The sequence below is a fragment of the Capra hircus genome, chromosome 10, assembly GCF_001704415.2.
Source record: "Capra hircus breed San Clemente chromosome 10, ASM170441v1, whole genome shotgun sequence".
Taxonomy (NCBI): Eukaryota; Metazoa; Chordata; class Mammalia; order Artiodactyla; family Bovidae; genus Capra; species Capra hircus.
The window spans coordinates 20,897,473-20,925,141 of NC_030817.1; the positions used below are offsets into that span (position 1 = coordinate 20,897,473).

Sequence of the window (27,669 nt, forward strand, 5' to 3'; positions counted from 1 at the left end):
ATGAGTACTTTTAAGGTCTATTCTCTTAACAACTTTTGAATACAATATAGTATTGTTAACTATAGTATCCATGCTATAATTGAGGAAAGCAGGGAAAACCGCTAGACCATTCAGGTATGACCTAAATCAAATCCCTTATGATTATACAGTGGAAGTGAGAAATAGGTTTAAGGGCCTAGATCTGATAGATAGAGTGCCTGATGAACTATGGAATGAGGTTCCTGACATTGTACAGGAGACACGGATCAAGACCATTCCCATAGAAAAGAAATGCAAAAAAGCGAAATGGCTGTCTGGGGAAGCCCTACAAATAGCTGTGAAAAGAAGAGAAGCAAAAAGCCAAGCAGAAAAGGAAAGATATAAGCATCTGAATGCAGAGTTCCAAAGAATAGCAAGAAGAGATAAGAAAGTCTTCCTCGGTGATCAGTACAAAGAAATAGAGGAAAACAACAGAATGGGAAAGACTAGAGATCTCTTCAAGAAAATTAGAGATACCAAGGGAATATTTCATGCAAAGATGGGCTCAATAAAGGACAGAAATGGTATGGACCTAACAGAAGCAGAAGATATTAAGAAGAGATGGCAAGAATACACAGAAGAACTGTACAAAAGGGATCTTCATGACCCAGATAACCACGATAGTGTGATCACTCATCTAGAGTCAGACATCCTGGAATGTGAAGTGAAGTGGGCCTTAGAAAGCATCACTACGAACAAAGCTAGTGGAGGTGATGGAATTCCGGTAGAGCTATTTCAAATCTTAAAAGCTGATGCTGAGGGGGGAGGGAAAGATGGCGGAGGAATAGGACGGGAAGACCACTTTCTCCCTCACGAATTCCTCAAAAGAACATTTCAACGCCGAGCAAACTTCACAAAACAACTTCTGTAGGCTGGCAGAGGACATCAGGCAACCAGAAAAGCAGATCATTGTCTTCAAAAACAGGTAGGAAAAAATATAAAAGACGAAAAAGGAGACAAAGGAGGTGGGGAGGGAGCTCCGTCCCGGGAAGGGAAGCCCGTCCCGGGAAGGGAATTTTAAGAAGAGAGGTTTCCAAACACCAGGAAACACTCTCCCTGCCGAGTCTGTGGCGAGCCTTGGAAACACAGAGGGCAACATAACAGGAAGGAAAAATAGATAAATAATTAAAACCAACAGATTACAAGCCCAACAGTAACTCCCCCAGCGGAAAAGCAGCACAGACGCCTGCATCCGCCACTGGGAAGTGGGGGCAGGGCAGGGACGCGCGGGAGGCGCGGGCTGCAGAGCTTTGTAAGAATCGGGCAGGAACGCCCCACGCGCAACCAGAACGATCTAACTTGGGCTAGCAAACCAGACTGTGGGATAGCTACCACGCGAAAAGCTCGAACATAAGACACCGCCAGGACCGAGCACAGAACAAAGGACGGAACGGGAAAAGCCGGCTGCAGACCATCCCCCGCCGGGGACAGGCAGCCAGAGTCGTAAGGACTGGAAAGGGGCAATTGCAAACTCGGAGAGACTTTACTTACCTAACTGCAAGCAAGCTCCTTTGCTAAGACTTCTGGGGGTGCTGGACAGTCACAATCTACCGCACGGGGTGCGCCAGCGGCCCGCCCAGAAAGCTGAGCAGCAGCGGCAGAAAAGGTGACAAGCCGCGGCGATCGAGCTCGCCAAACTCCTGAGCTACTTGGACCTGGGAAGGGCACAAAGTGCAGTTCCAGCCGAATCTGTGCCTCTGAGGGCTGCCTGAGCGCCGAACCTGAGCGGCTTGGACCGGGGAAGTGCACGCAGCCTAGGGCCGGCCCCAGACGGTTCCCGGCTGAGCATCCTAGAGCCGGAGCGGTTTGTGCGCCGCGAAAAAGGACAGGTCAAGCCGGGCAGAGATACTGCATGCACACGACAGTGCTATTTGGTAGCAGCAGCCCCCCTCCCCACAGCGCAGCTGTGAGCCTAAAAAGCCAGCAAACAGAAGAAGTTAAACAGAGGGAACCACCTTGGAAGTGATCCCACACGGCCCATTACACCAGAAAGGGCCAGATATTTTTAATATTTATAAAATCATTCCTTTTTTTTGTTTGTTTGTTTGTTTGTTTTGCTTTTTTTTTCTAACTTTTTTTAATTGTTAAGTCTTCTATTTCTCCTCTAATTTTTATTTCTATAACCTATTATTACTATATTTTTTTTGTTTGTTTTTTAAAAAAGACTTTTTTTTTTTTTTTTTTAAGGCAAACACCATATACAGTCTTTGGATGGTTGTTGATGGCTTTTTTTTTTTTTTTGATTGTTTGTTTGTTTGTTTGTTTTTTAATAATTCTTTTTCTTTTTTTTTTTTCTTTCTTTCTTCCTTTTTCCTTCTGCTTCTCTCTAATATTGTATCTTTGAAAATCCAACCCCTACTCTAGATTTTTAATCTTTGCTCTTAGGTTTTTGTGGTCAATTTTGTACATTTAAAAACCCAAACTTCACTATCCCAGTTTACCTGAGAGCGAGATTACTGGCTTGACCACTCTCTCCTCCTCTGGACTCTCCTTTTTCTCCACCAGGTGGCCTCTGTCTCTTTTCTCCCCCATCTCTCCTCTATCCAACTCTGTGAATCTCTGTGTGTTCCAGACGGTGGAGAACACCTAAGGAACAGGTTACTGGCAGGATTTGTCTCGCTCCTACTCATTCCTCTCTCTGATCCTCCTGGTCACCTCTGTCTACTTCCTCCCTCTCCTCTTCCCCGTATAACTCTGTAAATACCTCTGAGCGGTCCAGGCTATAGAGCGCACATAAGGAAGTGACTACTGGCTAGCTTGCTCTCTTCTCTTTTGATCTCACCGCATCTCATTCCAGTTACCTCTAACTACCCCCTCCATCTTCTCTTCTCCTTATAACTCAGTGAACCTCTCTGAGTGTCCCTCAATGTGGAGAAACTTTTCATCTTTAACCTAGATGTTTTATCAACGGTGCTGTATAGATGGAGAAGTCTAGAGGCTACTGTAAAAATAGAACTGAAAACCAGAAGCAGGAAGCTTAAATCCAAAGCCTGAAAACATTAGAGAACTCTTGAATTCAGGGAACATTAAGCAATAGGAGCCCATCTAATGCCTTCATACCTACACCGAAACCAAGTTCCACCCAAGGGCCAACAAATTCCAAAACAAGACATACCACGCAAATTCTCCAGCAACACAGGAACACTCCCCTGAGCTTCAATATACAGGCAGCTCAAAATTATCCCAAAACCTTTGATGTCTCGTAACCCATTACGGGTCACTCCATTGCACTCCAGAGAGAAGAAACCCAGCTCCACCCACCAAAACTCCAACACAAGCCTCCCTAACCAGGAAACCTTGACAAGCCACTGATAGAACCCCACCCAAAGTGAGGAAGCTCCATAATAACTCCACAAATTCCCAGAATATAAAAAGGCCACCCCAAACGCAGCAATATAACCAAGATGAAGAGACAGAGGAATACACAGCAGGTAAAGGAACAGGAGAGTTGCCCACCAAACCAAACAAAAGTGGAAGAAGTAGGGAATCTACCAGAGAAGGAATTCCGAATATTGATAGTGAAAATGATCCAAAATCTTGAAATCAAAATGGAATCACAGATAAATAGCCTAGAGACAAGGATTGAGAAGATGCAAGAAAGGTTTAACAAGGACCTAGAAGAAATAAAAAAAAGTCAAAATATAATGAATAATGCAATAAATGAGATCAGAAACACTCTGGAGGCAACAATTAGTAGAATAACGGAGGCAGAAGATAGGATTAGTGAAATAGAAGATAGAATGGTAGAAATAAATGAATCAGAGAGGAAACAAGAACAACGAATTAAAAGAAATGAGGACAATCTCAGAGACCTCCAGGACAATATGAAACGCTCCAACATTCGAATTATAGGAGTCCCAGAAGAAGAAGACAGAAAGAAAGATCATGAGAAAATCCTTGAGGAGATAATAGTTGAAAACTTCCCTAAAATGGGGAAGGAAATAATCACCCAAGTCCAAGAAACACAGAGAGTTCCAAATAGGATAAACCCAAGGCGAAACACCCCAAGACACATATTAATCAAATTAACAAAGATCAAACACAAAGAACAAATATTGAAAGCAGCAAGGGAAAAACAACAAATAACACACAAGGGGATTCCCATTAGGATAACAGCTGATCTTTCAATAGAAACTCTTCAGGCCAGGAGGGAATGGCAAGACATACTTAAAGTGATGAAAGACAATAACCTACAGCCCAGAATACTGTACCCAGCAAGGATCTCATTCAAATATGAAGGAGAAATCAAAAGCTTTACAGACAAGCAAAAGCTGAGAGAATTCAGCACCACCAAACCAGCTCTCCAACAAATTCTAAAGGATATTCTCTAGACAGGAAACACGAAAAGGGTGTATAAACTCGAACCCAAAACAATAAAGTAAATGGTAACGGGATCACACTTATCAATAATTACCTTAAACGTAAATGGGTTGAACGCCCCAACCAAAAGACAAAGACTGGCCGAATGGATACAAAAACAAGACCCCTCTATATGCTGCTTACAAGAGACCCACCTCAAAACAAGGGACACATACAGACTGAAAGTGAAGGGCTGGAAAAAGATATACCACGCAAATAGAGACCAAAAGAAAGCAGGAGTGGCAATACTCATATCCGATAAAATAGACTTTAAAACAAAGGCTGTGAAAAGAGACAAAGAAGGCCACTACATAATGATCAAAGGAACAATCCAAGAAGAAGATATAACAATTATAAATATATATGCCCCCAATATAGGAGCCCCGCAATATGTAAGACAAATGCTAACAAGTATGAAAGGGGAAATCAACAATAACACAATAATAGTGGGAGACTTTAATACCCCACTCACACCTATGGACAGATCAACTAAACAGAAAATTAACAAAGAAATGCAAACTTTAAATGATACATTAGATCAGTTAGACCTAATTGATATCTATAGGACATTTCACCCCAAAACAATGAATTTCACTTTTTTTTCAAGTGCTCATGGAACCTTCTCCAGGATAGATCACATCCTGGGCCATAAATCTAAACTTGATAAATTCAAAAAAATCGAAATCATTCCAAGCATCTTTTCTGACCATAATGCATTAAGATTAGATCTCAATTACAGGAGAAAAACTATTAAAAATTCCAACATATGGAGGTTGAACAACACACTTCTGAATAACCAACAAATCACAGAAGAAATCAAAAAAGAAATTAAAATATGCATAGAAACTAATGAAAATGAAAACACAACAACCCAAAACCTGTGGGACACTATAAAAGCAGTGCTAAGAGGAAAGTTCATAGCAATACAGGCATACCTCAAGAAACAAGAAAAAATTCAAATAAATAACCTAACTCTGCAACTACAGCAACTAGAAAAGGAAGAGTTGGAGAACCCCAGAGTTAGTAGAAGGAAAGAAATCTTAAAAATTAGGGCAGAAATAAATGCAAAAGAAACCAAAGAGACCATAGCAAAAATCAACAAAGCCAAAAGCTGGTTCTTTGAAAGGATAAATAAAATTGACAAACCATTAGCCAGACTCATCAAGAAGCAAAGAGAGAAAAATCAAATCAATAAAATTAGAAATGAAAATGGAGAGATCACAACAGACAACACAGAAATACAAAGGATCATAAGAGACTACTATCAGCAGTTGTATGCCAATAAAATGGACAACGTGGAAGAAATGGACAAATTCTTAGAAAAGTACAATTTTCCAAAACTGAACCAGGAAGAAATAGAAAATCTTAACAGACCCATCACAAGCACAGAAATTGAAATGGTAATCAGAAATCTTCCAGCAAACAAAAGCCCAGGTCCAGACGGCTTCACAGCTGAATTCTACCAAAAATTTCGAGAAGAGCTAACACCTATCCTCCTCAAACTCTTCCAGAAAATTGCAGAGGAAGGTAAACTTCCAAACTCATTCTATGAGGCCACCATCACCCTAATACCAAAACCTGACAAAGATGTCACAAAAAAGGAAAACTACAGGCCAATATCACTGATGAACATAGATGCAAAAATCCTCAACAAAATTCTAGCAATCAGAATCCAACAACACATTAAAAAGATCATACACCATGACCAAGTGGGCTTTATCCCAGGGATGCAAGGATTCTTCAATATCCGCAAATCAATCAATGTAATTCACCACATTAACAAATTGAAAAATAAAAACCATATGATTATCTCAATAGATGCAGAGAAGGCCTTTGACAAAATTCAACATCCGTTTATGATAAAAACTCTCCAGAAAGCAGGAATAGAAGGAACATACCTCAACATAATAAAAGCTATATATGACAAACCCACAGCAAACATTATCCTCAATGGTGAAAAATTGAAAGCATTTCCCCTAAAGTCAGGAACAAGACAAGGGTGTCCACTTTCACCGCTACTATTCAACATAGTTCTGGAAGTTTTGGCCACAGCAATCAGAGCAGAAAAAGAAATCAAAGGAATCCAAATTGGAAAAGAAGAAGTAAAACTCTCACTGTTTGCAGATGACATGATCCTCTACATGGAAAACCCTAAAGACTCCACCAGAAAATTACTAGAGCTAATCAATGAATATAGTAAAGTTGCAGGATATAAAATCAACACACAGAAATCCCTTGCATTCCTATACACGAATAATGAGAAAGTAGAAAAAGAAATTAAGGAAACAATTCCATTCACCATTGCAACGAAAAGAATAAAATACTTAGGAATATATCTACCTAAAGAAACTAAAGACCTATATATAGAAAACTATAAAACACTGATGAAAGAAATCAAAGAGGACACTAATAGATGGAGAAATATACCATGTTCATGGATCGGAAGAATCAATATAGTGAAAATGAGTATACTACCCAAAGCAATTTACAAATTCAATGCAATCCCTATCAAGCTACCAGCCACATTTTTCACAGAACTAGAACAAATAATTTCAAGATTTGTATGGAAATACAAAAAACCTCGAATAGCCAAAGCAATCTTGAGAAAGAAGAATGGAACTGGAGGAATCAACTTGCCTGACTTCAGGCTCTACTACAAAGCCACAGTCATCAAGACAGTATGGTACTGGCACAAAGACAGACATATAGATCAATGGAACAAAATAGAAAGCCCAGAGATAAATCCACACACATATGGACACCTTATCTTTGACAAAGGAGGCAAGAATATACAATGGAGTAAAGACAATCTCTTTAACAAGTGGTGCTGGGAAAACTGGTCAACCACTTGTAAAAGAATGAAACTAGATCACTTTCTATCACCGTACACAAAAATAAACTCAAAATGGATTAAAGATCTAAATGTAAGATCAGAAACTATAAAACTCCTAGAGGAGAACATAGGCAAAACACTCTCAGACATAAATCACAGCAGGATCCTCTATGATCCACCTCCCAGAATTCTGGAAATAAAGGCAAAAATAAACAAATGGGATCTAATTAAAATTAAAAGCTTCTGTACAACAAAGGAAAATATAAGCAAGGTGAAAAGACAGCCTTCTGAATGGGAGAAAATAATAGCAACTGAAACAACTGACAAACAACTAATCTCAAAAATATACAAGCAACTTATGCAGCTCAATTCCAGAAAAATAAACGACCCAATCAAAAAATGGGCCAAAGAACTAAGTAGACATTTCTCCAAAGAAGACATACGGATGGCTAACAAACACATGAAACGATGCTCAACATCACTCATTATTAGAGAAATGCAAATCAAAACCACAATGAGGTACCACTTCACACCAGTCAGAATGGCTGCGATCCAAAAATCTGCAAGCAATAAATGCTGGAGAGGGTGTGGAGAAAAGGGAACCCTCCTACACTGTTGGTGGGAATGCAAACTAGTACAGCCACTATGGAGAACAGTGTGGAGATTCCTTAAAAAATTGCAAATAGAACTACCTTATGACCCAGCAATCCCACTTCTGGGCATACACACCAAGGAAACCAGAATTGAAAGAGACACATGTACCCCAATGTTCATCGCAGCACTGTTTACAATAGCCAGGACATGGAAACAACCTAGATGTCCATCAGCAGATGAATGGATAAGAAAGATGTGGTACATATACACAATGGAGTATTACTCAGCCGTTAAAAAGAATTCATTTGAATCAGTTCTGATGAGATGGGTGAAACTGGAGCCAATTATACAGAGTGAAGTAAGCCAGAAAGAAAAACACCAATACAGTATACTAACACATATATATGGAATTTAGGAAGATGGCAATGACGACCCTGTATGCAAGACAGGAAAAAAGACACAGATGTGTATACCAGACTTTTGGACTCAGAGGGAGAGGGAGAGGGTGGGATGATTTGGGAGAATGGGAATTATAACATGTATACTGTCATGTAAGAATTGAATCGCCAGTCCATGTCTGACATAGGGTGCAGCTTGCTTGGGGCTGGTGCATGGGGATGACCCAGAGAGATGTTGTGGGGAGGGAGGTGGGAGGGGGGTTCATGTTTGGGAACGCATGTAAGAATTAAAGATTTTAAAATTTAAAAAAAAATTAAAAATTAAAATTAAAAAAAAAAAAAGCTGATGCTGTGAAAGTGCTGCACTCAATATGCCAGCAAATTTGGAAAACTCAGCAGTGGCCACAGGACTGGAAAAGGTCAGTTTTCATTCCAATCCCAAAGAAAGGCAATGCCAAAGAATGCTCAAACTACTGCACAATTACAGTCATCTCACATGCTAGTAAAGTAATGCTTAAAATTCTCCAAGCCAGGCTTGAGCAACATGTGAACCATGAACTTCCTGATGTTCAAGCTGGCTTTAGAAAAGGCAGAGGAACCAGAGATCAAATTGCCAACATCTGATGGATCATGGAAAAAGCAAGAGAGTTCCAGAAAAACATCTATTTCTGCTTTATTGACTATGCCAAAGCCTTTGACTGTGTGGATCACAAAAAAACTGTGGAAAATTCTTCAAGAGATGGGAATACCAGACCACCTGGCCTGCCTCTTGAGAAATCTGTATGCAGGCCAGGAAGCAACAGTTAGAACTGGACATGGAACAACAGACTGGTTCCAAATAGGAAAAGGAGTACGTCAAGGCTGTATATTGTCACCCTGCTTATTTAACTTCTATGCAGAGTATGTCATGAAACGCTGGGCTGGAAGAAGCACGAGCTGGAATCAAGATTGCCAGGAGAAATATCAATAACCTCAGATATGCAGATGACACCACCCTTATGGCAGAGAGTGAAGTGGAACTAAAAAGCCTCTTGATGAAAGTAAAAGAGGAGAGTGAAAAGTTGGCTTAAAGCTCAACATTCAGAAAACGAAGACCATGGCATCCAGTCCCATCACTCCATGGGAAATAGATGGAGAAACAGTGGAAACAGTGTCAGATTTTATTTTTTTGTGCTCCAAAATCACTGCAGATGGTGATTGCAGCCATGAAATTAAAAGACACTTACTCCTTGGAAGAAAAGCTATGACCAACCTAGATAGCATGTTCAAAAGCAGAGACATTACTTTGTCGACTATGGTCTGTCTAGTCAAGGCTATGGTTTTTCCTGTGGTCATGTATGGATGTGAGAGCTGGACTGTGAAGATGGCTGAGGGCTGAAGAATTGATGCTTTTGAACTGTGGTGTTGGAGAGGACTCTTGAGAGTCCCTTGGACTGCAAGGAAATCCAATCAGTCCATTCTGAAGGAGATCAACCCTGGGATTTCTTTGGAAGGAATGATGCTAAAGCTGAAACTCCAGTACTTTGGTCACCTCATGCGAAGAGTTGACTCATTGGGAAAGACTTTGATGCTGGGAAGGGTTGGCGGCAGGAGGAGAAGGGGACAACCGAGGATGAGATGGCTGGATGGCATCACTGACTCGATGGACACGAGTCTGAGTGAACTCCGGGAGTTGTTGATGGACAGGGAGGCCTGGCTTGTCACAAAGAGCCTGACACGACTGAGCGACTGAACTGAACTGAACAGACAGGATTATTTTATCTTATAAATAAATGGAAGTTTATATCTTTTACACTTTCACCCATTTACCCAATCCCCCACCCTTGCTTCTGGCAAATACAGTCTGTTCTCTGTATCACTGGGTTTGGTTTTAGATTTTGCGTATAAGTGAGATCATACAATATTTGTGTGTGTGTCTCTCTCTCTGACTTATCCTGGAATAAATTCCACTTGATCATATTGTATGACCTTTTTAATATATTGTTGAATTTGATTTGCTGTTTTATTGAGTATTTTTGCATTGATATTCATTAAAGATAATTGGCTTGTAGTTTTCTTATAGTATCCTTGTCTATTTTTGGTATTGGTAATGATGGCTTTGTAAAATGAGTTTGGAAATATTCCTTCCTTTTGTAAAAAGTTTGAGAATAATTGGTGTTAATTCTTTAAATGTTTTGTAAAACTCAGCAGTGAAGACATCTGGTTCTAGACTTTTCTTTGTTGAGAGGTTTTGGATTACTACTTGGATTACTCCTGGTAGCTCAGCTGGTAAAGAATCTGCCTGCAATGCAGGAGACCCCAGTTTGATTCCTGGGTTGGGAAGATCCCTGGAGAAGGGATAGGCTACCCGCTCCAGTATTCTGGCCTGGAGAATCCAGGGGGACCCCCTGTATAGTCCATGGGGATCCCTGGAGAAGGGATAGGCTACCCGCTCCAGTATTCTGGCCTGGAGAATCCAGGGGGACCCCCTGTATAGTCCATGGGGATCCCTGGAGAAGGGATAGGCTACCCGCTCCAGTATTCTGGCCTGGAGAATCCAGGGGGACCCCCTGTATAGTCCATGGGGTCCCAAAGAGTTGGACATGACTGAGTGACTTTCACTCACTTTGGATTACTAATTCAGTCTCCTTACTAGTGGGGCTTCCCTGGTGACTCAGACGGTAAAGAATATGCTTGCAATGCAGGAGAACTGGGTTTGATCCCTGGGTTGGGAAGATCCCCTGGAGAAAGGAATGGCAACCCACTCTAGTATTCTTGCCTGGAGAATTCCATGGACAGAAAAACCTGGCAAGCTATACAGTCCATGTGGTTGCAAAGCCAGACATGACTGAGTGACTAACACACACTCCTTACTAGTAATTGATCTGTCCAACTTTTCTGTTTCTTCATGATTCAGTCTTAGTAGATGGTTGTTGTTCAGTTGCTAAGTCATGTCTGACTCTTTGTGACCCCATGTACTGTAGCATTCCAGGCTTCCCTGTCTTTCACTGTCTCCTGGAGTTTGCTCAAGCTCATGTCTATTGAGTTGGTGATGCCATTCAACCATCTCATCCTTTGTCACCCCCTTCTCCTCTTGCCCTCAATCTTTCCCATCATCAGAATCTTTTCCAGTGAGTCAGCTCTTCACATCAGGTGGCCAGAGTAGATGGTAGATTGTATGTTTCTAGGAATTTATCCATTTTTTCCTACGTTGTCCATTTTGTTAACATTTGATTGTTCATATTGTTGTCTTACAATCTTTTGTATTTCAGTGGTATCAGTTATATCTCCTCTTTCATTTCTAGTTTTATTAGGCTGCTGTTTCTTTTTTTCTTTATAATTCTAGCTAAAGTTTTCTTTAGTGTATCTTTTCAAAAAAATAAACTTTTAGTTTTATTCATCTTTTCTATTTTCTGTTTAGTCTCTATTTCTTGTATTTGTACTCTGGTATTTGTTGTTTGCTTCCATCTGTGAACTTTGGAGTTAATTTGTTCTTCTTTTCCTGTTTCCTTGAGGTGTAAAGGGTGGCTGTTTATTTGAGATTTTTCTTGTTTCTTAATGTAGCCGCTTATTGTTATGAACTTTCCTCTTAGAACTGCTTTTGCTGCATCCCGTAAATTTTGGTATGTTGTCTTTCCATTTTCATTTCTTTCAAGATATTTTTTAAAATTTCTTCTTTGACCCATTGGTTGTTATAGCATGTTGTTTGATGTCCACTTATCTGTGAATTTTCCAGTTTTCTTTTTGTAATTGATTTCTAGTTTTATACCATGGTGGTTGGAAAAGATGCTTGATACGATTTCAACTTTCTTAAATTTGTTGAGACTTGCTTTTGGCTCAGCATATAAGCTGTGCTGGAGAATATTCCTTGTGCTCTTGAGAAGAATGTGTATTCTGCTGTTTTTGAAGAAATGTTCTGCATATATATGATAAGTCCATCAGATATCACATGTACCTTAAGTGTGATGTTTCCCTGTTGATTTTCTGTCCAGATGATGAAAATAGGGTATTGAAGTCCCCTTCTATTATTGTATTGCTGCATATTTCTCCCTATTATTTCTTAACTTAGGCATGTAATTCTATAACTTTCCTTCTAAGTATTGCTCTAGTAGCATTCAATATATTGTGATATGTTTTTATTTTAATTCAAAATATTATTTAATTTTCTTTGTTGTTGAAATGTTTAATAGATTGTCTTTTTTTTTTGCAGCAGTTTTAAGTTCACAGCAAAATTGAGTGAAAAGTACAGCATTCTCACATACTGCACCCTGCTGCCTCCACACAAGCATAGTCTCTGCTACCATCTACATCCTGCATCTGAGTGCCACATTTGTTATAATTGATGAACCTACATTACTTGTCATTATTATCCAAAGTCTGTAGTTTACACTAGGGTTCACTCTTGATGTTATACATCATTTGGGTTTGGAGAAATGTATAATGACATATGTTCACCAGTGAAGCATATGGAATAGTTTTATTGCTGTAACAGTCCTCTGTGCCCTGTTCACCCTCCTTTGACCTAACTCTGCAACCACTGATTTTTTTTCCCCTCACTGATGTTTTTATTGTCTCCAAAATTTTGCCTTTTCTAGAATATTGTATTGTTAAAGTCTTACAGTGTACAGCCTTTCCAGATTGGCTCTTTCACTTAGTAATATACATTTAAGTTTCTTTATGTCCTTCCATATCTTGATAGCTTTATTATTTAAGCACTGAATAGTATTTTATTGTTTGGATGTTCAGTTCGGTTCAGTCCAGTCTCTCAGTCGTGACCAACTCTTTATGACCCCATGGACTGTAGCATGCTGGTCTTCCCTGTCCATCACCAACTCCCAGAGCTCGCTCAAATTCATGTCCATCAAGTCAGTGATGCCATCCAACCATCTCATCCTCTGCCTTCCCCTTCTCCTGCCTTTAATCTTTCACAGCATCAAGGTCTTTTCCAATGAGTTAGTTCTTCACAGCAGGTGGCCAAAGTATTGGAGCTTCAGCTTCAGCATCAGTCCTTCCAACTGACTGCAAGCTCACTGATTCTTTCCTTGACCCATCAGTCTAAGCATGAGCCCATCAGAAGCATTCTTATCTGTTACAGTATCTTTTTAAAAAACTTTTTATATTGGAGTATAACTAATTAACAATGTCGTGATAGTTTCAGGTGGACAGCAAAGGGACTCAGCCATACATATGCATGTATCGATTCTCCCCCAAACTCCCCTCCCATCCAGGCTACCACATTTTACTGAGCAGAGTTCCCAGTGCTGTATAGTAGAACCTTGTTGGTTATCCATTTAAAATATACCAGTTCTGTTTTTTTATTTCTATGGTTTCCTTTTGATTCTTTCTTACCATCTTTCTGTTTATGTTACTAATCTTTTTTGCATGTTGTCAACTTTTTCTGTTACCCTTAGCATATAGAGCATAATTATTTTAAATTCCCAGATAATTCCAAAAAACTCTGCCATATCTGAGTCTGGTTCTTATGCTTGTTTTTTCTTTTCAGACTGTTTTTCTTTTAACCCTGCCTTTTAGCATGCCTTGCAACTTTTTTGTTGAAAACCAGATATGAAGTTTAAGTAATAGAAACTGAAGTAAATAAGCCTTTATTGTTTATCTGATTAGGTGTTAGTCTGTGTTTACTGTTTCCTTTAGTTGTAGGTGTCAGAGGTTTCAATTTCCTCTAATGTTCTTATTTCTGTTTCCCATGTCCTTTTAGGATTTTCTGAGAAACCCCTTAATTAGAGCCTATGCCTGTAGTTATTTCCTCTATAATCCACTTATTACAAGAGCACCTTTGATATGGTATAAGGTATGGGAGGATGGGAAGCGTTCTCTAGTCTTAAGGTTAGGTCTCAGTCTTACAATGGTCTTGTGCTTCTGGGCTGTGAATTTCACAAGTGCATTTAAGCTGCACCCTTCTTCCCCTAGGTGAGATAAGAAGGCTAGAGGAGGCTGAAGTTGGGTAATTTCCCTTCCCTCAAGTTGAAAAAGGCTATGGTGAATGAAGTCTTTTACCTTGTTGATTAGACCATTACTTTGAGGACACTTTGGGTGTATTTCAAATGGTGACTATTACTCTTTCCATATATCAGAAAGGTCACATTTCTTGGTCAAACATGATGAATTTCTTCCTAGGCTCTACTGTGAGAACATGGTAGGTGTCTAGGAGGTCAAACTTGCCAGGGTCCAGCCCCCGCAGGATCCAGGGGAACCCGAAGGAGAAACGGTGTCGGCAAATGATTTAGAGAGAGATAAGGAAAGAATGTTGCAGATAAGAGAATAGAGGAGAGAAAGACACTGATATTCCTTGGTTTACACAGAAAGCTAATAAAGTCTTAGAAGCCCAGACAGGAAAGTGAATGCAGAGAGCCTCTGTGTTCCAAGGGATCAGCCTGAAAAAGAGAGGGAGGGAGGGAGGGAGGGAGGGAGAGGGGGAGAGAGAGAGAGAGGGGGGGGGGGGGGAGAGAAAGAAAGAAAAAAAGAAAGACACGGGGTGACCAAGCTTCTTCGATGAGCGAGGCCCAATAGCTTTATTTTAAAAGGGACTTTTATACCTTAACTTATACATAGAGGGAAATGAAAGATACAAATTCATAGAGTCAGCCCAAACATTACATCTGTTTTGCCTTTATCAAAACCATGATTTTTTCTGCAAGCCTTTCCCATAAACAATATTGTGTACATTATCTTCTGGCCTTGGAGGCCTGTGAACATTTTATGACCCTCTTTTGATAAAGCCTGCTCAACCAGAAAACTTATTTTTCCTTGAAATGTTTTTTCTTTATATTTCTAATCTGTGTCAGCCTCAGAAAATGCTAAACAGAGTTACATTTCTCAAGGAACAAATGTGCAGTGAATTACAACAGAAAAAAGAACTTATTAGTTCAAAAGTCTGATGTGATTAATTTCAAGGCTATTTCTTGTTTTTCTTACATTCCAACTATGTTAACTAATGCACTCCCAGGTGCACAGTGGATAAGAGATATGGGAGCTTAGCAACAAGCATTGGCCCAATAATGAAATCCTACACCAGCCCTACTCTAATAACTTTTAACTCTTTGAAAGGCTCTATGTTTTAGGCTTCCCGCCTGTCACAGTTGGGGGGCTGTGAACAATCATATGCATAGCTGCAAGAGTCTGGATAAACCTGCCAAGCAAGCTAGAATGCTAACAAAGGGAGTTTGATTTGAAATATTCCTCTCATGTCCAGGAGACTTATTAGCTAGAACCCTAAGTTGATTTTCTCCAGAGAAATGTGGTTGGGGATAGCCCCCTGTTAATGTCAGGAGAGTTGGTGAAAGACATGAAATAGTAAGACAGACAGATTCTGGTCTTGGGGTAGATGCTTGAGAAGGGGGGCCCCTAAAGGCCTGATCTCGCCTTTGCCCATCAGGCCTCATCCTCATGACCTTTGCCATGGGTGGGATCTCCTGTGGTGGCTCCCAGCACAAACTTATGGCAGTGTAGAAGCTCCCTTTATAATGGGCCCCCATGAGTTTTTAACTCTGGTGGTAGTCTACACTTAGCCTCCACGAATTTGTTGAAATCATTGTTTATTTGTTGCTGGCTCCAGCCACTCTGCTTCAGGTAAGCTCGTTGTATTCTCTGTATTAGCCAGTCTCTCCAGTCAGTGCAGTGGCCTCATTTCTCTGTACAGGAAACAGGAATCAGGACCATCACCAAGAAAAAGAAATGCCAAAAAGCAAAATGGTTGTCTGAGGAGGCCTTACAAATAGTTGTGAAAAGAAGAGAAGTGAAAAGCAAAGGAGAAAAGGATAGACAGACCCATCTGAATGCAGAGTTCCAAAGAATAGCAAGGAGAGATAAGAAAGCCTTCCTCGGTGATCAGTACGAAGAAATAGAGGAAAACAACAGAATGAGACAGACTAGAGATCTATTCAAGAAAATCAGAGATACCAAGGGAATATTTCATGCAAAGATGGACTCAATAAAGGACAGAAATAGTATGGATCTAACAGAAGCAGATGATATTAAGAAGAGGTGGCAAGAATACACAGAAGAACTGTACAAAAAAGATCTTCATGACCCAGGTAATGATGATGGTGTGATCACTCACCTAGAGTCAGACATCCTGGAATGTGAAGTCAAGTGGGCCTTAGAAAGCATCACTAAGAACAAATCTAGTGGAGGTGATGGAATTCCAGTTGAGCTATTTCAAATCTTAAAAGCTGATGCTGTGAAAGTGCCGCACTCAATATGCCAGCAAATTTGGAAAACTCAGCAGTGGCCACAGGACTGGAAAAGGTCAGTTTTCATTCCAATCCCAAAGAAAGGCAATGCAAAAGAATGCTCAAACTATCGCACAATTGCACTCACCTCACATGCTAGTAAAGAAATGCTCAAAATTCTCCAAGCCAGGCTTCAGCAATATGTGAACTGTGAATTTCCAGATGTTCAAGCTGGTTTTAGAAAAGGCAGAGGAACCAGAGATCAAATTGCCGACATCTGCCAGATCATGGAAAAAGCAAGAGAGTTCCAGAAAAACATCTATTTCAGCTTTATTGGCGATGCCAAAGCCTTTGACTGTGGATCATGAGAAACTGGAAAATTCTTCAAGAGATGGGAATACCAGACCACCTGACCTGCCTCTTGAGAAATCTGTATGCAGGTCAGGAAGCAACAGTTAGAACTGGACATGGAACAACAGACTGGTTCCAAATAGGGAAAGGAGCACGTCAAGGCTGTATATTGTCACCCTGCTCATTTAACTTATATGCAGAATATGTCGTGAGAAATGCTAGACTGGAGGAAGCACAAGCTGGAATCAAGATTGCCAGGAGAAATATCAACAACTTCAGGTGTGAGATGACACCACCGTTATGGCAGAAAGTGAAGAAGAACTAAAGAGCTACTTGATGAAAGTGAAAGAAGCAAGTGAAAAAATTGGCTTAAAGCTCAACATTCAGAAAACTAAGATCATGGCATCTGATCCCATCACTTCATGGCAAATAGATGGGAAAACAGTGGAAATGGTGGCTGACATTTTTCTGGGCTCCAAAATCACTGCAGATGGGTGATTGCAGCCATGAAATTAAAAGACGCTTACTCCTTGGAAGGAAAGTTATGACCAACCTAGACAGCATATTGAAAAGCAGAGACATTACTTTGTCAACAAAGGTCCATCTAGTCAAGGCTATGGTTTTTCTAGTGGTCTTGCATGGATGTGAGAGTTGGACTATAAAGAAAACTGAGGGCCAAAGAATTGATGCTTTTGAACTGTGGTGTTGGAGAAGACTCTTGAAAGTCCCTTGGACTGCAAGGAGATCCAACCAGTCCATCCTAAAGGAGATCACTCCTGGGTGTTCAATGGAGGGACTGATGTTGAAGCTGAAACTCCAATCCTTTGGCCACCTGATGTGAAGAGCTGACTCATTTGAAAAGACCCTGATGCTGGGAAAGATTGAGGGCAGGAGAAGAAGGGGACAACAGAGGATGAGCTGGTTGGATGGCATCACTGACTCGATGGAAATGGGTTTGGGTGAACTCCGGGAGTTGGTGATGGACAGGGAGGCCTGGCGTGCTGTGGTCCATGCGGTCACAGAGTCGGACAAGACTGAACGACTGAAGTGAACTGAAGAAAACTCATTGCTTTTCAGTTTAGTTTTGTTCTTTTTGTGAGAGTGGGAGTGCAAGATCTACATGTCAGAATGGAAATTGGAAGGGCATCCACTGTGCCATTTGTATGTTTTAAGGTTTGTGTAGATGCTTTGTGGCTTAGCAGAAGCCAGTGATCTTTACCAAGATCATCAATCTTGGTAAACATCCCACATCCATTTGAAAGTAATGTTTATTCTACAGTTTTTGAGTATAGTATTTTATATATATCAAGGTCAATTTGATTAATATTGTTTAACTCTTCTATGTCTTTACTTTTTTTGCATGCTTACTCTTGGTAAACTTCTTCAAGTATGATCCTGGATTTTTCTTTTTGATCTCTCAACTCTTGCTTCATGATCTCTCATCTCTCAACATATGCTTTGTATGGTTTGAAGCTATGCTGTTACGTGCATATAAAATACTGGAATGGTCCCTGTTTTCTTAATCATACTGGGTGTTTCTCTACTTGATTTATACCTTTCTATTACTGTCAGTACCTTGTCATCTTTTAATAAGATTTAGTTTTATAATGTTTGCATTGACTGCTTTCTTTACTTTTTAATATCCACATTTATTGTTTGCTTTCAGCCTTGCATAATTACCTTTATTAGGTTTGGCTTATTTAGTAAAGAAATCACAACTGAAATAGCAAGTGTAAATATAATCACCCCTGTCTAGTTTGCTGCTGCTGCTGCTAAGCCACTTCAGTCGTGTCCAACTCTGTGCGACCCCATAGACGGCAGCCCACCAGGCTCCCCCATCCCTGGGATTCTCCAGCCAAGAACACTGGAGTGGGTTGCCATTTCCTTCTCCAATGTGTGAAAGTGGAAAGTGAAAGTGAAGTCGTGTCTGACCCTCAGCGACCCCACGGACTGCAGCCTTCCAGGCTCTTCCGTCCATGGGATTTTCCAGGCAAGAGTACTGGAGTAGGGTGCCATTGCCTTCTCCAGCCTGCCTAGTTTAGGAAGCTCAATAGTAACTCTTCAAGATCAACCCACTTGTACACGTGAAACAGGTGAATTAAATACAAGTGTAATTGGTATCATTATCCCAGTATCGTTAAGGGTCTTATCATAGCACAGACAGTTGTAACTCCTCCAGATTCAAACGGTTGTTCTCAGGTTACTATTGTTGAAGCAATTGAAGCTTTATTAATAAAACTTGATAAGGATCTCTGATTTATTACTCTTCAGTCATTTATATTACCGCCAAAAACAGTTGGAAGAATCTACTGTACTAGGGGTTTTGTGAAAAGATATATTATTTTTAATTTATATTTTTACTATAGATCCAACGTCTAGTTAATATAAAACCATTTAGTTTTCTTATTATGTTTGTTAGTGTGGTTTTTCAAGTAATTTTCCTATATTGCTAAAATTTTCAAATTTATTGATATAAAGTTGTTTATATGTTCATTATTTTTTATGTCTTTGTGAAAAGATGGGCTTCCCAGGTAGTTCAGCTGGTAAAGAATTTACCTGCAATGCAGGAGACCCCAGTTTGATTCTCCAGTGTAGTTCTTGATCATCATTGGTGGGTGTTTGTCAGTTCTTTACAAGGAACTGGCTTTAATTTTTTTTTTTTTAGTGTTTGTTTTTTATGTCTTTGGTACTCTATTTTTTAATTTTGCTGTTAAAGATTGATTAGCTGTTATCTTTCAAGTTTTGTGACATTATATCTTATACAAAGTATTTTTAGTCTTTCTCCTTTCCTACTCTGTATCCTCAAAGCCAGAAATTTTCATGTAAGCTTTTGCTTTAACTCCATTCTACATGTGTAATATGTTTTATTTTCATTCAGACCAAAATATTTTCAGTTACACATTTACACCATGTTTGGATCTTGGCTGTTCTTTCACTTTGAAGCAAATTACTATTTTCTAGTTTGTTTTTCTTCTTTCTACAATTTTAATTCTGCAAGTAAGGAAGGTTAAGCAGTTTTTATTTTTAGCATTTGTTGAGACTTTCTTTATGACAGTAAATATTGTCTGTTTTGGTAAATATCATGTGCGTGCTTGTGCGCTAAGTTGCTTCAGTCTTGTCTGACTCTTTGCAACCCTATGGACTGTAGCCTGCCAGTCTTCTCTGTTCATGGGATTCTCCAGGCAAAAATACTGCAGCGGGTTGCCATGCCCTCCTCCAGGAGATCTTCCCGACCAAGGGATTGAACCACGTCTCTTATGTCTTTTGTATTAGCAAGTGGGTTCTTACCCCTAGGGCCACCTGGGAAGCCTGTTTCAATTAGGTTAATTTGATTAAGTTTGCTTAAATCTTCTACTTAACTCTCTTTTTTTTTTGGGGGGGGGGGTGTCTGATGTATTTGTTGGTGAAAGAAAGTATGTTAACACCTACAAGTAGATTTTGAATTTTTCTGTTTCTCCTTTTTGTTCTGTTGGTGTTTGCTTTATATATTTCAAAGCTATTTGTTAAGTAGATACAAACTCCTGCTGAATTTTATCATATTGAATATATCTTTATATCTGTAATGACTTCATCTTTTCTGCTATTAATATGGTTTGTTTCCTCTCTTGTCAATATAAATTAGTAAACTATTGTCATTATTTTAGAGTAGAAGTTCTTTCCTCTCAGTTCAGAGGAAAGAACCTTTTCTTCTGGAGCATATTGAATTAGATTCTGGTTTGCATTTAGAGCCATTAAAGGGCAGTAGGAGTATGTCTTGAGGACACTAGACATGCCCTTAGTTCAGTTCAGTTGCTCAGTCGTGTCCGACTCTTTGTGACCCCATGAATTGCAGCATGCCTAGGCCTCCCTGTCCATCACCATCTCCCAGAGCTCACTCAGACTCACGTCCATCGAGTCCATGATGCCATCCAGCCATCTCATCATGGGTTAGTGGGATAATTTCCCCAGTTGAGATAATCATAGGGTCTCTAGCTAGAGGTGGCTAGGCTTTTCAGACAAGAAAAGTCTAGGCATCTTCCCTGGTAGAGGAACGTCAGGCATCTTGGGAGTACCTAGATACTCAGAACCAATCCAGTCCACCTGGAAATCCCATTATCAAGGTCAAACTTTTTTTTTTTTTTTGTCTCAATCAGATTTCCCACTACAGTCTTGGCAAATCTCAGTATTCAACTTACGCTGTGATTCTGAAACTCCACAGTTACATTCTGGTTTTCTTTGAAGTTGGGTCTGTGGCTAAAGGAGAGATTTTTTTTTTTTTTAAGTCTCCTATTATCAGCAATCTGAGCTGAGACCTTAGAGCCTTGAGCCTCATTGTGCAAAATGTCCATTAAAATTTAGTACACCCATTCCACCCCTCAGTCTTTGAAATACTTCTAGGCATCATCACAGCCCTCCCTTGGACCCCCACACACTTGCTTCAACAGGGCACTTCATCACAATCAATGCTGAGTAGAAATTTAACTAATTGTGATGTTATTATGAGCCCATCCCCCATTCAACAGGAGTTCAGCAGTGTGTTAAGGCCATGGACATACCTAAGCGATCTCAAAGACCCATTTTATCTGTCTCACTTGGCAGCACTCTTGGTACCAAGTCCTGTATGTATCTGTCAAGATCTAGTCCAGAAAAGAAAAATCCACCAAGAGTAATTACTATAGGGAATTCTTGGAAAGGTATTAGAGAGCTGACAAGGTAAAAAGGGAGCACAGAAGTACAGAGAAGTATGAATTACCACAGAGAGTTGCACCCCTGAGATTGTGGGAATGAAGGGAAGAGATTGAGATTTTCATAACCTAGAAGCTCTCACAGTGGCCTCATAGGTCTGGACCGGGACAATAGAAGATAGAGCATTACAAGCCCAGGCGATGCTGGTAATTTAGGAACTCAGAAAAGCAGTGTGGAGTTGATAGCTGTACTTCCTATTAGGTAATATTGAGCTGGTACTGGTTCCTTAGGCACTTGGAAGAAGGTCCTCCAGGACTCTGACAGATTTCAGAGACAGAGGGTTACTCCTCTCATGGAGTGATTCAAGCCCGTATCAGGGAGCTTTGTGGTATAGCCTGAAACATCTGAGAAGGAGATACTGGCTGGCTGGTATGGGTTGTCCACGGTACTGGAAGATGGCTCTGTACATCTGGTTCTGAGCCCTCTGGGGAGGGGGCACTGACACTAGGTGCCTTTGGTAGGGGTTGATGGAGCTGGTTCTGGGAATGTGGTAGCTGACTCTCAGCACCAGAGCAAGATACCATTCTGGGCGTAGGGGGAAGGTCACTGACAGTAACAGCAGGCAAACAGGAAGAGTCCCTTGTCCTTCCTTTTTGCTTTTTATTCTCCCTCTCAGGCTTTTCTTGACAGCACTTTTCAGGAATCCAGCTAGAATGGGGAAATATCATCTGTAGATTCCAATCTCTAGCTCCATAGACAAAGCGTTAGGACTTAGAAAATAGTTGATAATCAGTATAAGCTATGTCAGCAGAGCTCTGCTAATAGCTTCTGTGGTGACAGGTGATATGTAGGAGGTGATAAATGATTGGTGTGATGCTGTCTGATATTTTCTGTTGTTTAATTTAGTTGTGGCTCACTACATTCTTCTCATGAGCCTGAATGGTTTGTGACCTAAGTGTAAGAAGCCCTGAATTAGCTGTGACTAAGAGTGAGTGGAAAATCATGGACGGAGGAGCCTGGTAGGCTGCCATCCATGGGGTCACAAAGAGTCGGACACGACTGAGCAACTTCACTTTCACATTCACTTTTCATTTTCATGCATTGGAGAAGGAAATGGCATCCCACTCTAGTGTTCTTGCCCGGAGAATCCCAGGGCCGGCAGAGCTTGGTGGGCTGCCGTCTATGGGATTGCACAGAGTCAGACAGGACTGAAGTGACTTAGCAGTAGCAGTAGCAAGAGTGAGTGGAGACAAGGTAAGATAGAGGTTTTGAGGAGTTGAAGTAGCTGCTGGGAATAGAAGAAAGAGTTAATTACTGATGCCGAGGAAGATTCTGACACTACTTGAAGTGCAGGTGATGACAGAGAGGAAGGGCTTTGGAGTGACACCAGTTCAATGTATTTAATGGTACAATAGTGACAAATACTGGTATGACTTAAAGATCCTTGGCAATGAAATTTTCTCTTGTTACCACATCCTATTTCTGATGAAATAATATAGGTTATTTTCCTCTTTATAATGCTTTGTTTCTAATAGTCCTCTTTCACCTCACACATTTCCATCTTAATATCCCCAAGTCTGTAGCAGATACCAAGGATATCATGTAGGGAGACGTGGAAAGGAAATCTGGTCATTAGGATTTGACCTATATCAGAGATGCTTTCTGTTAGAAGTTTCATCTTGTATTCTTGGCTTCCAGGAGCTATCCATTAGTTCTGGCAAAGTATCTAGGAGTATCCAGGTGTTCTTGACATCGTAATGCCAGGAGTATTCTTATGCTCTACTGTCAACCCCATTTGTGTCCGTGTTTAGAATATTCAGGCCACCAGTGTATGTCTGATGTGTCTCCAATTTCTTAAAATCTGTTGTTTTCAAAGGTTAAGGAAATTATTGATACTTTTAACTGAAAGTCAGCAAATGAAGAAAATTGGCTTTTACTTGAGTTAAAATTTGTGTTTCAACAGGTATGAAATAAGTCCATTCAAATTGTGATCTCTGAATCTTTTAGTGAACTGACTCTAGATTTAAATTCTTCAGTCTAATGTTCTCTAGAGAATTCAGCTAACTCACCATGCATGTAAAATATAGAATGGGATATATCTAAACACAGCCAAGGTGAGTCTCTTATGATTGAGAACATGATGCAGCTGGGCTAGGTGCAGGGAAGACTGCTGCTTCCATGCTGTGATTAGAGGCAACTGGGTTGTTGACTAGTCTCCAAATAACAGCCTCATTCCTATTACTCTGTCAACATAGCTGCCTTCCTTGGAATGTCCAGGGGTTTACTGCAGATAAGCGTGTGTTATAAAATACATCTTTGTCTGGATGGGGGTGGGGACTTCCAAAACTAATGAGTCCCTTAAGTGAGACTGACTTTGACTGCTCACCTCAAACAGAACGGGAGCTAGATAAGATGTCTGTAGAAGAGAAGGGGCGATGGAGCAAACTGAATAAAGAAACCAAAAAATGGTGAGTTTTGGATGGGCTGTCCACATGCTTACTGAAGCTAGCAGAGGACCAGTCGACTTTGGGTGGAAGAGTAAATTGGGAGTCAGATGTCAATCTTTTTAATATGAAAAATGTCATGCCAGTGTACATGCTTAGAGAATAGTATATTAATGAGTCCTTGTATTAAAACAGGATTCAACAATTACCCATCTATGATGAATTTCCTTCATTTCTTTCTCTGAAAACCTGCTCTTCCCTTATCCCTTGCCCTTACATAGATATGAGACAATCTCTGGAATTTTATTGATTCAAGCCTTGTCCCAATTGAAATCACTCTCTTTCTCTCCCTCTCTCCCCTACCCTCTCTGCCCCAACCACCCTATCCTAGATCTTCTTTCTATTTTCACTTCAGCGTTGCAGCTTTGATGGGCCAGTTCTTCCAGGACACAGATCCATAAAGGTCATCCCTGCAACCCTCAACAGCTCAGAGGGAGGAGCCAGACCAGCAGTGCCTGATGTCCCGCCCTCTTCTGCCCTGAGCAGGTGGCTCCATAATGACAGTGGGTGAGGCCCTGGTACACTTCAGAGTCACTCCCCTGCTGCTCTGGTTTGGGGTGTGTCTGTTCATTTCTGGTCACTGTCAGGCCAGGCCCTCCCAGCACTTCTCTTCCCCAGAGTTGGTGATCCCCTTGAAGGTGACTGGCTGGGGCAGAAATGCAAAGGTTCCAGGCTGGCTCTCCTATAGCCTGCGATTTGGGGGCCAAAGACACATCACCCACATGAAGGTCAAGAAGCTCTTGATTTCCAGACCCCTCCCAGTGTTCACCTACACAGACCAGCGTTCCCTGCACCAGGACCAGCCTTATCTTCCTGATGACTGCTACTATCATGGTTATGTGGAGGGTGTTCCCAAGTCCCTGGTTGCCCTCAGTACCTGTTCTGGAGGTTTTCGAGGAGTACTACAGATAAATGATCTTGCTTATGAAATTGAACCAGTTAGGTCTTCTGCCACATTTGAACACTGGGTGTATAGAATAGACAGCGATGATACTCAGTTCCCACGTAAGAGATGTGGGTTAACAGAAGAGGAAATAGCACGCCAATTGGAGTTGCACAATTTCACTCTGAAGCAAAGTTCTTACACAGGCTGGTGGACCCACTTGCTGTTTCTTGAGCTGGTAGTGGTTGTGGACAATCTTCGATTCGTTCACTCGGGAAGCAATGTGTCAGTAGTACAAATTGAGATAGCTACTGTTGTCAATGTAATAAATAGCCTGTATCACCCTTTGGAAGTTGATGTAACTTTAACTGGGCTTGAAATCTGGACTGAAGGAAACCAAATTGCCACTGAAAACATGGAAAAAATGTTGGAGGATTTTGCTCTTTGGAAGTTTTTTAACCTTGATAACCGACTGCCGCATGATGCAGCCCATCTTTTTATAAAGAAATCCTTTGGCAGGCAGCTTGGATTGGCCTATGTTGGTGGAGTATGCCAGAATCCTCTTAATTGTGGAATTGTTGTTTTCGAAGATGATAGTTTATTTGATATTGGGCTTATTGTTACCCATGAACTTGGTCATAATTTAGGTATGCTGCATGATACTGAATTTTGTGTGTGTGAATTTGAGTTTTGCATAATGTATCCTGCCAAAGCAGTAACGAGTAAATTCAGCAACTGCAGTTATGGTGAATTTTGGAACAATGTGATGAGGAATGGATTTTGTCTCATCTCTCCTCCAAATCCAGCGAATATCTTTAGGATAAAGTATTGTGGGAACCTAGTGGTCGAAGAAGGAGAGGAGTGTGACTGTGGAACCGTACAGCAATGTAAACATGATCACTGCTGTCTGCTGGATTGCACTCTGAAACCTGGAGCTGCTTGTGCTTTTGGGTCTTGCTGCGAAAACTGCAAGGTCAGGTCTGCAGGGACTTTGTGCAGAAAACAGATCAATGCATGTGACCTTCCAGAGTGGTGCAATGGGGCATCGCATCAGTGCCCAGAAGATGTATATGTGCAGGATGGGATTCCCTGTAGTGACAGTGCCTATTGCTATAAAAAGAACTGTGCTAACCATGATGAACAGTGCAGGGAGATTTTTGGCAAAGATGCAAGGAGTGCATCTCGGAGTTGCTACAAAGAAATCAACACCCAAGGAAATCGATTTGGTCACTGTGGTATCAGAGACATAGAGTACATAAAATGTGAAGTCCCTGATATCCTGTGTGGGAGAGTTCAGTGTGAAAATGTGGAAGTAATTCCAAATCTGATGGAACATTCCACAGTGCATCAGTTTCAAGTCAATGACACCACTTGCTGGGGCACCGACTATCACATAGGAATGTCCATACCTGATGTCGGCCAGGTGAAAGATGGTACGATATGTGGTCAAAAAAAGATCTGTGTTCACAGCAGGTGTGTCAGTATGGTTCCTGAGCCACAAGCCTGTCAGCCCGAGACCTGCCACATGAAGGGGGTTTGCAATAGTAAGCAAGAGTGCCACTGCAACCCTGGATGGGCACCTCCCTACTGCAAGGATGAAGGCAGTGGAGGTAGTAATAGTAGTGGCCCACCTGGTAATCCCCAAGGAGATGAGGAAGAAGAGGCAGACGAGGACGACGAGGCAGAACAGGTAGAGGAGACAAAAATGGTAGAGAACAGTCACATGTTACTGTGGCTTATTCCTTTGATTTGTTTATTTGTATGTTGCTTCCTTGTGCTTTGTAAGAAGCATAAAAAGGAAAAGCCAGAAATGAAGAAGGAAGAGGAAACGGAAGAAGAGGATATGGAAGAAGAAAGTGACTAAGGCTCCTGATTCATTCACACACAAACAAGAAATCCCTAGTTTTCCTTTTAAATAGTAGAGGAGCATTAGGGGCATGTCTGACTGCTTCAAGAAAAATTTAAGGATCTCTCATGGCAGGATCATAAGCAGTAATATTTCACTGAAGGATTCCTATCGTGTTCTTAACTTACTCTTCAGTGTGTTAAGCAATATTAAAAGTTCATTTTTTCCCTCTGGAAGTCATCTCTTTATATTTCCTGAGCAAAGACATGGCAGTCACATTTGTAAGCTAATGTCTATCAGTTGTAAACATCCTCCCACCTTTGTACTCTTAAAATGTCATGTCCAAGATGTGCCACTATATACCCTCTTTCTGTTTTGCCCACTCTTTTCTGGGGATCTGTGCCAAGGGGGGCCAGTAAAAGTAGCCTGGAATGATGGATGAAGAGCGAAGGGAGTTTACCCTTTTGTGTGCTAAAAGTTACTCTGTCATTTTGGTAGCCAAGCTTGGTTTTGGACTCCAGTTTTGTTGACTCTGTTAGAACCACCCTCATTCTTCATTAGAAGTACAAGCACCAGTTGACCAGTGATACTTTGAGAGGTCACCGTTGTAGCTCTGGGGTTAGCAGTGTGGTTCTCCTCTGAGTGCTGGAGCACCAGCAGTAGCTGGTCACTTGCCCTCCTTAGAAGTCTTGGTCCCTGCTCTGCAGAGGAGCGCCTAAAATCACCAGTACTTCAATGAACCAACATCTTTCTTTTGTTCCCTTGTCCCTGTGGCTGCAAGGTGCTTTCAGTAGTTAGTTCATTGTGATAGTTTGAATTGTCCAGGGGCAGACACTAAATAAGAGTTTAAAGACAAAGGGTGGAGGAAGTTAGCTATATAGATGAGAAATAATACTACCATTTCAGCCTTGGCCAACATGGCAGCAAGCTCTGAAATGAATATTATCTGACAGACTAGTCTTGAATTGGGCTAAAATGGACAGGTCTTCATGCTTTCTCCATGCCCATTCACTGGATGTGGGTGCCCCAAGAAGACTAAGAACTGGGCCG

At 40.9% G+C, this 27,669-nt stretch overlaps 1 protein-coding gene across 1 annotated transcript; it reads left to right on the plus strand.

The window, feature by feature from the left end:
* Nucleotides 24,259–26,953, plus strand: ADAM20 (ADAM metallopeptidase domain 20). The gene is given in 3 exon segments (XM_005709718.3): nucleotides 24,259–24,286; nucleotides 24,289–24,391; nucleotides 24,393–26,953. Coding segments are annotated over 3 exon segments (2,376 nt in total). The 3' UTR covers nucleotides 26,638–26,953.